The sequence below is a fragment of the Brugia malayi genome, assembly GCF_000002995.4.
Source record: "Brugia malayi strain FR3 genome assembly, contig: Bm_v4_Chr4_scaffold_001, whole genome shotgun sequence".
NCBI lineage: Eukaryota > Metazoa > Nematoda > Chromadorea > Rhabditida > Onchocercidae > Brugia > Brugia malayi.
This window is the reverse complement of record NW_025062478.1, coordinates 3,053,794-3,064,641: the sequence shown is the minus strand read 5'-3', so window position 1 is coordinate 3,064,641 and position 10,848 is coordinate 3,053,794. Positions and strand designations below refer to the sequence as shown.

The following is a 10,848-nucleotide window of genomic DNA, read 5'->3' as shown; positions in this document are numbered from 1 at the left end:
TTTTAAACAAAAAAAAAAAAAAGATTCGAATAAATCAACAGATATTCATTTATTAATTACTATGATATTAAAAAAAAAAAAAAAAATGATAAATGATAAGAATTATTTTTTATTCAAAAAAAAAAAGGAGAGAGAAATAAAGAAAAGATTTTAGAAAATTTAATAATTTATCTTACTTTTTATCCATTTCAAACAAACATTCACAGTTTTTATTCCATTGGTATTCATTTCAATCCGATAAATGAATGATAGACATTATCGATTTGAAAAAAAAAAAAAAAATTTATGCCAATAAATTTTTACTTTCTATTTTTTCCATTTTTTTATTTTGAAACAAATTTTTTTTTCCCACTTTTTTCTATATATTCAGTAAAATCTATACACAGTAATGAATGATGAAACTATAATTTGCAATAATTAGTATTTTCATAGGGTAAAGAATAAATTTAAGTTTGGAAAGAATTAACTAATTGTAAAGTGGATAGAATATATGATTAGAACAAAAAATAAAAAAAAAAATAAATAAATCGATATGAAAGATAAATAAATAAATATGAAAGATTATTATCGCAAGCAATTATTGAATAAAAAATTGTTCAATAAAATTTTTGATTGAAGGAAACGAAGAGAAATAATATGCAAATATTGTTGAAATGTTAAATTTCATAATTTTAATAGCTATATTGATTATAGGATATTAATTTTTTTTTTTTTTTTTTATTTTTGATAATTCACTTTTTATGTTTTAAAATGAAAAATGAAAAATGCATAAAAATTATTATCAATTACATTTTCCACTTTTTTTTTTCATTTTGATTAATGAAATGTGACAAATCATTTATATCGCTGAATTATTCCACTTAATACGCTGAAATTTGATTAAAATAGTCGAGAAAAAATATTACGTTTTAATCGGTATAACGCATTTTTTTAACGTACGTTATTTATGTGTAAAAATATCACTGGCATACGTCATTGACAATTACTTAAATGCGTTTAAATACGCCATTTTATACATGAAATATAATTAATACAAACCTTTACACACAAAATATCGCAATCATAAGTTATTTTTTAAGCACAACCGATACACGGACCACTCAATTATTACGCAAAATAGACGTGCGTGACTGTTGCGTCAAGCATAAATGGTGCACGTACCATTCATTTATTACCCAAAATTGACGTTCGTAACTGTTAGGCCGCATAAATGATACACGCATCATTTTTTTGTTACACAAAATCGACGTGTACGTCAAGTAAAAATGACGTAAATATAAAAGAATAATGACTGTTAAGGGCATTCATCGTTTATCTGTTTGCATAATTAATCAATGAGTCAACTTAAGATATATCGCGTAATAGTAATTAAATTCAATTTACCTTTGCAAATATGACTTTCTCTTTACATCAAAAAACAAAACGTTGTATGGAATGCATAAAAGATAATTAAATTGGTGGTACTTACTTGAAGTCAGCTTTCATAGCTAAATTAGACAAAGTTAAATATTACCTAAAAATAAGTAAACAACAAAAAAAAGAACAACAAATCTCTTTTTAACTGCAAATAAATCTTTAATGGGATTGCAAATTTCATAATTGTTTTGGTTTGTTGTATGTTTGTAGCGATGACTTAATTGGTGGTACTTACTTGAAGTCAGTTTATTGATTAAGGTCGTTCTTATGTTAGGGTTATCGCATTTATCTCCTTATTATTGTCAATTTATTCACGGGTAAATATCATTTATATTCTTATTGGCAAATTATTGATGGGCAGATATCATTTATATTCTTATTAGTAGCAAATTATTCGTGGGTAAATTTTTGTTAATAACTTATCTTATTTTTCTATTGTCATATCATAAATATTTTGTGATAAAGACACCAAAATTGATAGTGTCAATAAGTTTCTTATCCATAATTATGAGGAACATGCTTATTTGCAAATTATTGAAACACTTATAGTTAAAATATATTTTTTTCTTTCTAAAATTTAGTTTCTGAAATTTAAAAATACTTTTTTCTTTCATTGTCAATTTTAATTTTACATGTTGGGAAATTTGGAACAGTTTTTCCATTTTTTGAAATATAAATGAAGTTATTTTTTTATTTACTGTGTGAAAGTTTCATCAAACTAAAATGAAAAAGATGCAAAAACTAAAAATTGCCGTGTTAAGAATGTTAAGTTAAAATTATTTTTTCGATATTTATGGAATTTCTATTTTCAAATGCATGCATATTTTAGTTGACGTAAATGTAAAAATGAAAAATTTGTTTAAACTTTTAATGTGCGATTGAGTCCTTGATTCTATTTTTTGAAGATTATTTTTCAACTTTATCACAGTATTCTTCATTTCGTGTAGCTCTTTTCAAATAGTCAATTTCTATTTTTGTTTCACTCCTTTACTTTTTTTTTTTTTTTTTTTCGAATTTTGCAACATTTGATTGTGAAATGAAAATGAGGACACGAAAATAGAGAAAGAAAAGCAAACTGTTTGAAATTATTATAATATAATAATCATCGATAGAATTGGTGAAATATTGGTTAAATTTAATTGGAATAAGGTTCGTTAATGGTCTTTTGTGTGTATGTTTTAGCTTTTTGATGCAACTACGACTACTTCGAGACAGGGAATTAGACTGGGATGAAAATAGCACATTTATAAGTATTAAAAGGCAACAACTGATGGTACAGCAGCATTGTGATAGCAAATAGAAAACATAAACAGGAGAAGAGAAGAAGGGTCTCAGCATCAAATGGATAATTGTTTGAAGAGCAGTGGAATGTTTCTATGAAATGCGGGATCGTTATGGTGCTTCATGAACAACAACGCTTATATATCAGTTATTTTATCGTTAGTTTCATTTTCTTATTTGTTTCTTTTTTCAGATTTTTGTTTTTTGTTTTTTTAATCATAATTAAATTAGAATGACTGCATGAGGTGAAACAAAAGAGTGGATGGAATAAGAGTGATTGCTGATAACTTGAATGGATAATTAAATTTAATAAGTATGATTGTTGTTAACGTTATTATTGTTATAATTATAATTGATGTTTTGTAAAAAGTGGTGGTAGAAAAATCAGTTTTATTCGTTACCCATTTTTGTTGATGTTTGCTTGGCAAGTGCGGGTAAAAATTGAAATTTTTCATAGGAAAAATTAAAAAATAATTATAGAAAAATTTCAAAATATATTTTGGTTCCACTCAGCGGCGTACTTTGTTTACTATATTTTGAATATCTTTTTTGTTTGTTTAGCTCTTCTGCATTTATTTTTTGCTAGTATGGGCTTCAAATTAATGCTTATTGATTAATTATCATTCCTGTACCAAATTAGTTTATCAAATCCTAATATTGTATATACTAACTCTTGAGACATAGTCCTGTTTTTTAAACATTTTTCTAAATAAATTAAATTCACATTAATGTTTTAATTTGAGTATTTCTAATTACAGGACTCAAAAGATTGCAAAAATTTGATGTATGTATGCAATGAATACGAGCAGTCAGTTAGCCGCCGGGAGCGCGCTTGACTCATCATCCGTTCAACAATTGAGTACGACCAAAGAGGATTTGAAAACTCATTTCATCACACGTGAAGGTGTTTATAGACAAATGACTCTTTCCGAATATTCACGGCCAAATCGCGTCGCGTTAAACCAGGTTTTTTTTTTTTGCTAAATTGAATTTCAAGAGTTATAAATGATATGGAAATTTATTACGGAAATTCACTGTAAGAGCTATGTTCATTTTATATGAACATTTAAAAAGGGCAAAAATAGAGTTGTTAGAAAATTCTGGGAAGAAAACTTCTGGAGTTTTAGCTTCCTTTCTGTTAACTTTAACACTTCTCATATAGGAGCATCGGGGCATGAGTTTGCTTCAGTTTTTCTTTAAAAAAAATAACTGGATAAATTTTTTGATTCTTACTGGTTATACATTTCGTACATGGGATTTTTTTTTTTTTTCATTTGTGATGATACCACAGATTGAGAAACATTAATTATGTTTAATTTCATATCACATTACTCTTCAATTATTGGTTGCTTGAGGATCTTATGACTGAATGTACATTGTTAGATAAGTCATTATAACTGTTACTTTGGGAAAATCGAAATTCAATAATTTCTGTCATCAGGGTGGTAATAATGTTGGTAACGCACCTGTTCGGGTATCCTTTCTAACCATTCGTCCGACGGCATCTACTTCACAACAACACGAATCTATTGAAAATATGATGTTGAACGGTAGCATACCAACATTGCGCAATTTGGTGTTAGATACGGATTTGGAACATAATTTGGATGAAAGTGATTCTCCTGCTTATTCGGAATCTGATGTTAGTACCAGTAACGATCGGATATGCTTCAATGTTGGCCGTGAATTATATGTTTTTGTTTATCGGTACGTTTTAAGTAATTTAATTTCGATATTTTTATTGTTAAGGTTATCAAAAAATTCTATTGGATTTCCTTTACACCTTGTCTTAGGGAAGGCATTTAGAGGTTTGACTTATAAGAAAATCCATTGATTTCCTTGACTTCGTAAATTATTCCAAATTTTATTGAGTACTGAATAATCGTTATTATAAGCCACACATAGGTTAATTATTTCAGAGGTGTTCAAAGTGCTGTCGATTTGAATAAGCCAATTGATAAGCGAGTATATAAAGGTACTTATCCTACATCGCATGATTTTAATCAAGAAACCGCTACCACGACTTCATGCAGGTTCTTTTAATATCTCTTGCTTTTAAATTAAGCAACATTCGATGTATTTCAGGTTGTTTTCAACAATCTTATTTAAAACCAACGATTATACATTATTATATAATAAGCGAAATATAATATAATAAGCGGGTAGTATTATCATTTTTTTTATATCCTATGTACCTCACTCTGTTTTGGAAATAGCACAAGAATAGCATAGTAAATTGGTTACGAGTTCGGATTACGAAACATATTTTGGAGGCAAAAATTCCGTAATGGGGTAAAGATAATCTTGCTGTGTTTGTATTGGATTTATCCATGCTATTTCTTAGAAAAATGAAATGATGAGGTCTTATAAATAATTTAAGAAAAAAAAATAGCAACTATTATAAATAATTTCTTTTATTCTCTACATTCTTATAAAATAATTTGTCTTTCGTTCTTTTTTTTTTTTTGAATGACTTGGGATAACTAACAAGTAAAAAGATGCAAAAAAAAAAAAGAAATAATAGCAATGATAATTATCAGCTTGATTATCGGTTTCTCTGCTGGACAAATTCAGCTTATTGATCCATTTCGGAACGATTTACAAATCAGTCGGCTATATAATGAAGATAGATTAATTGACAAAACCGCAGTAACTTGTTTGAAGTGGATCCCCGGTGAGCTATTTTTGTTATTCAAATCGAAATTCAAAAGAAAAAAAATTTTTGCCAGGATTATACTTCTTAGTTAATTTTTGGAAATGTGTCTTTAAATTTATGGTTGCTGCGGCTCTTAAAACCAGCTATTTCAGACCTCCATGTCATATGTTTGCATTCAAAAGACAATTGCAGGTCAACAGCAATGTTTTCTGGCATCGCATTCCAGTGGTAATGCATATTTGTACAACGAGAATTTACCTTGCAATCCATCACCTCCTGTTTATCAGATTTTCAAGCAGGTAAATTTTCAATATTTTCTCAAACTTAACCCACTCAGAGTGGAAACTAATTTCAATAGACAATGGAATCAAGCAGTTCAATAAATACGTTAACTTTACACTTTTAGGGAGATGGATATACAATTTATACTTGTAAAACCAAAACGTCAAGAAATCCAGTTTATCGTTGGGCAGTTGGAAGTGGTACGCTTCATGAATTTGCATTCTCTCCCAGTGACGATACCAAATTGCTTGCTACAGTCAGTCAGGTAAGCAGTAACTATTAAATAAAAAGATTGCAATTAATTCACATTTGCTGTTTTCATATTTCTATCGTATTAATTTACTTCGTCTTTTCCGTTATTTTCTTCACCTGTGAAAGCCAAGAACTTAAAACATATCTGCATTACGAAACAAAATCACTTAGTTAAAAGAAGAAGGAATTATTATTTAAGACCGGATTTAATAATTCATACAAATTAGCTCAAAGTCAGAAGTTATGATATACTTATTTAGAACCACATTCACTTGAGCTTAGTTGTTTTATCTGCATTGTATTTGATCTGTATACATTCTATCATGAATATTTGATATATCTTCGCAGTAAAATCTTCGTACTGATATGATACTATACATGCGAGCCTAGAATTTGTATGTCACTGATCACTTCATAATTGTGCGCTAATTTTAAGATTTAATAAAAAAAAATATTTTTCCATTAATTTTATTTTTTTAGGATGGTTTTTTGAGAATTTTCAATTACCATACAATGGAATTACTGGCTTATATGAAATCCTATTTTGGTGGATTACTTTGTCTAGCATGGAGTCCCGATGCACGATACATTGTTACTGGCGGTGAAGATGATTTGATAACTGTTTACTCGGTTGTTGAGAAGCGAGTTGTTTGTCGAGGTCAAGGACATAGAAGTTGGATTTCTAAAGTAGGTTGCTCATTTTCTCCATTTATCTTAAACATGTGAAGCAGTAAAAAAGAAGAAAAAAATGCCATAATTTTATCTGAAAAATTCCTGAGTTTTTGATAACTGAAGAAAATGAAGTAATTTTGAAACTTTTAAAGTTAGAACTATATTTTGAAGTTTTTAAGCATTTAAAAATACACCATAATTTTTCTTTTTTAGTTTTTTTTTTTTTGAAATATCAATAACTCCAGCTGAAAGTTTTTGATTCTGTGATGGAACTGCGGATTTTTGATTAGTTACTTAAATTACGTTCTCATAGAGGAGATTGTAGTACATTTTGCTTGATTTTAAATACTTTAATTTTAGGTAGCTTTCGATCCTTATACGTCATGTGGATCAGATACCGTCGGTCACTCAGGTATTCCAGTTGATCTTGGTTCCGAAGAAGATTTGCAACCATCAAATTTAAATAGCAATGATGTGCTATTCAAAAGTTTGTTACTTTCTTTAAAAGTGCTGAGATTTAAACATTTTGCAAATTATATTGGAAGTAAGCATCCTTGATGTGGTTTTAATTGGATCAGTGCTTTGGATGTTAAAAAAGATACCTTCTTCATAAAAGTTCATCTCTTTTACAAGTTTTGTATGAAAATATATTTTCTAAATGTTTCACAAATATTTATTACTGCTTTTTCAACAGGTCTAACCACTATTATCCTTCATCACACATTCCAAAAATTCTGTTTTAATAGGTTCAGCTCCACAGTCAGTAAATCGTATACTTATCAATAATGTACAGTTCAATGGACCATCATCTCTTGGTGATCTGCAGTCAACTTCAACCTCTGTTCCATTATCTTCGTTTAAAAATTCGAGTTCGTTTTTCCAAACGGTTTTTAATTACGAATTTGTTTCCTAAAACATTACTTTAAATATTTTAACGGAAAGAAGAATATCAGTGTGTGATAAAAAATATTAATTGAAAAAATAGTTGCAATGATTGCTATGAGTAATAAAACATACAGTGGTATTAATAAATACTCTTAGTTTTAGCGCATTGATTTTTTTTTTTTGCAGAAGAGTTCTGTTAGAACTTTTTGACTTCAGTTTTGTTATTGTTTAACTTCAAGTTTAGCGATGTGCTTAGTTGCTGTTGCTTATTCAGTGTATAGTAAAAATAATTAGGTATGAATAGGAATATTTCAGATGGTAATTCGGTGCCAAATGTTCGAGGCGGAATGCAGTCAAATGTTCAAACACAACCACGGAAAGATTCTCTTTCTTTGTTATCTGTAACCGGTGGCGCTTATACCAATATGGGTGTTACTTACAGGTTCATCTATGCATTTTCATTCCGGACAGAACCCGAAAGACTCGGCTTTATCTTTTAAATGTTTTACTTAATCCGTAGTTGATTGGATTATGTGAGATTTGATTCTAAGAAGCTTACTGCAATAGCTTATTATTTGTTGTAATCAGGTATCTTGTTAGAGTAAAAGTAAGGTAAAAACTATCTTACTGATTGACAGAATGCCAAAAAGCCTACAACTTATCTATAAAAAATGTGAATTTATTAGTGATTCATTGATTCCACAAATGTTTCTTTTTTGGTTTTTGTTTTTAAATAGTTTCGTATATTTATTGTTTTTCATATGTATTAACAATTTATACCATATTTATGTTTTTAGAATTGGTTCAGTGGGTCATGATACGCAGCTATGTTTATGGGATTTAACGGAAAGTGTGTTGAGACAGACAGCACCCACCCATCGTACATCAACTGTTATTTCAATTGGAACTGACCAGGTACTTTTTTTTTTTTTAAATTTTAAATCTTTTAGTGAAATTTTAGCAAAATGGAAGGGTATATTTGAATTATTTGTTTTTTTTTTTCTTTCTTTTTTGGAACGATTATTGTATTTAATGTACAGAATATGGTAATGTGTACAAACTTGGAATCGGCAAAACCTGCGACTGTTGACATTCGAGAACGACCACATGGCAAAGAGAAAAAACACAAACGCGGTTTTAGTTTTGCTGCGAAATTGACTGGTAGTTCACATGAGAGGTAAATTATATGTATGAAGGCGAAAAAAAGAGAGAATATGAGACACGCTACTTTCACATTATCAAATACATATGAAAAGAAAAAAATTAATTGAAACACAAAGAAAAATTTTTTAAATTCTGAACTTTCTTATAGGTGGAACAGAAATCATTCAACTGCTGTAGCAAATGAGAAAGATAAAGAAAATTCAGCGAAATTCTTGGGAACACCGGTATGTCCACGAATGGAAGAAATAGCTATAATTGAACCACTGATTTGCAAGAAAATCGCTCATGAACGATTAACGGGATTAATATTTCGTGAAGATTGCGTGGTAACTGCATGTCAAGAAGGTTTCATATTAACTTGGGCTCGACCAGGCAAGGTACTATGAAATGTCTTTCTGAACCGTAAAGTTTTTTTTCTTTCTCCACTAATATTTTACGAAAAATATCAGCGATTGTTTTCCCAACAATCGCTTACCTTGAAAATTTTGTGTATTACATTTCTCACACTATTTATTTGTCGTAGTAAATATCAAACCTTTCGGTGTTTATGAAGCTTAAGTTGCATGCAGTCAGATGGCATATATATGAAATGAGATATATTTTTCTTGGCTAGTAAAATGAAATTATTTCAATTTTAAAAATAAGGAATTATGCCAATTAAAGGACTTTAAAATAATCAAATTTAAGGCAGTGATGCAGCGACACTCAGTGAATTCACCGATCCCAGTAAATCTCAGTGGAACTGTAGTTTGAATTAATATATCTAGTCTTCAAGAAGCGGGTTTTGCTAGAGAAGTATTGGTATTGTTTCTGTTATCAATTGATTAGTTTTGTGTCATAGTTTGTTTAATTTTTGTAGTAATGTGTTTGTCCGCTACAAGAAATTGAGGCTAACATTTGGATAAATTGCGTATTAATATGTTATGCTTGTCACTGCAATCCTTTCATAAGTTTTCTCTTTTGTTTCAAGATGCCAACAATTTGGCCTTTTACTATTTTACATAAGAAATTCGATCATTTCATAATTTTGAAAAACTTTCATCAAATTTGCTTATCGTTCCCATTATTAAATAATTTTAATGTTAGAATTGAAAGGATACAGCAGTAGCCAATTCCCTATTTCTTTGTTCTTTTTTTGTCAGGTAATGCTGGAAACTTGAAAAGCAATTTTTTTTTTTTAATAGCTGTTCATCTCGGTGATTTCTTATTTTGTAGTGTTGTGATATTTATTGGTGCAGTACGGGGCATCACGAGAACGATAATGAACATATCATTTCAAGGCAAATTTGATTGATTTTAAAGGTGCTTCACATATTCTATTGCTAAGACTATTTGTTCATCATTATTTCCTTCAGTTCTAATTTTAAAGTTAGTTTGATTTTAATGAAAATAGTGAATTGGAAAAGCATCATCTTTCGTACTGCTTATACTTTTACGGTTGTTCAGCTTCATTTTCTATCTTTCCATGTGGAAGTTTTATAAATACGTTTTTCTAAAGTACTTTTATAAGTTGCTATTTGATGAATACGCGTATCTAATGTTATTTAGTCCAGTTCAGAAATTTCTCTGAATTATTTCAAGCTGGTAGTCAAGAATGTCTACACGGGTTAATATGAAATTTGAGAAGTTGTTGCAGGATACTAAGTAAAATGAAAGATGTATAAGTTGCAGTTACCGAAAGATAGATTTTATTATATCACATAAGTTCGAATTTTCCCATTAAACAATTTTGGTTTGTAATTTTTACGGTTTAATCACTTTCTCATTTACAACATTGTTCTGAGTTGATTTTAATTTTTCAAGTATATTGCAGGCATTTCATTTTATATAGTAGTAGTGTAATCGACCAGCTAATTTAAAATTAATGTGTAAGCATACGGTTTCTGATACATGTTGCTGGTATTACTGCACCTAAACTGTATCAGTAGTAATTTATGCGAACATTTGTAAATCTTTAACAAATTGCTTGGTAAGTAATAATGAAGTTATCTGTATTTAATAAATAGAATTTAATAAGTAACACATTTATGCGTGCCCTAAATTTTATTCTTTTTTTCTCATGATCTCGGAGAATTGTACAACAAAAAACATACTTAATTTTTTCATGACATTTGATTTCTTCTTAGCTGATAGGAGCATTACATTTGGTGGTTTTTTCATCAGCAAGACCTGGCCTGACAGCATTCTTCAAAGTTTAACTATTATAAGCTGAGTTCATGCAAAATGGTTTAGTAACTATT

At 29.0% G+C, this 10,848-nt stretch overlaps 1 protein-coding gene across 1 annotated transcript; it reads left to right on the top strand.

Annotated features, from left to right (window-relative positions):
• Nucleotides 1-3,483: 3,483 nt before the first annotated feature.
• Nucleotides 3,484-9,361, top strand: Bma-wdr-20 (uncharacterized protein; the record flags this gene model as incomplete). Its single annotated transcript, XM_043081450.1, has 14 exons — nt 3,484-3,663; nt 4,139-4,404; nt 4,617-4,730; nt 5,238-5,371; nt 5,546-5,652; nt 5,760-5,900; nt 6,368-6,578; nt 6,924-7,046; nt 7,306-7,428; nt 7,760-7,886; nt 8,242-8,359; nt 8,485-8,621; nt 8,757-8,985; nt 9,296-9,361. The coding sequence occupies 14 exons, from the start codon at nt 3,484-3,486 to the stop codon at nt 9,359-9,361; spliced, it is 2,076 nt and encodes a 691-aa protein (XP_042937384.1).
• Nucleotides 9,362-10,848: the final 1,487 nt, after the last annotated feature.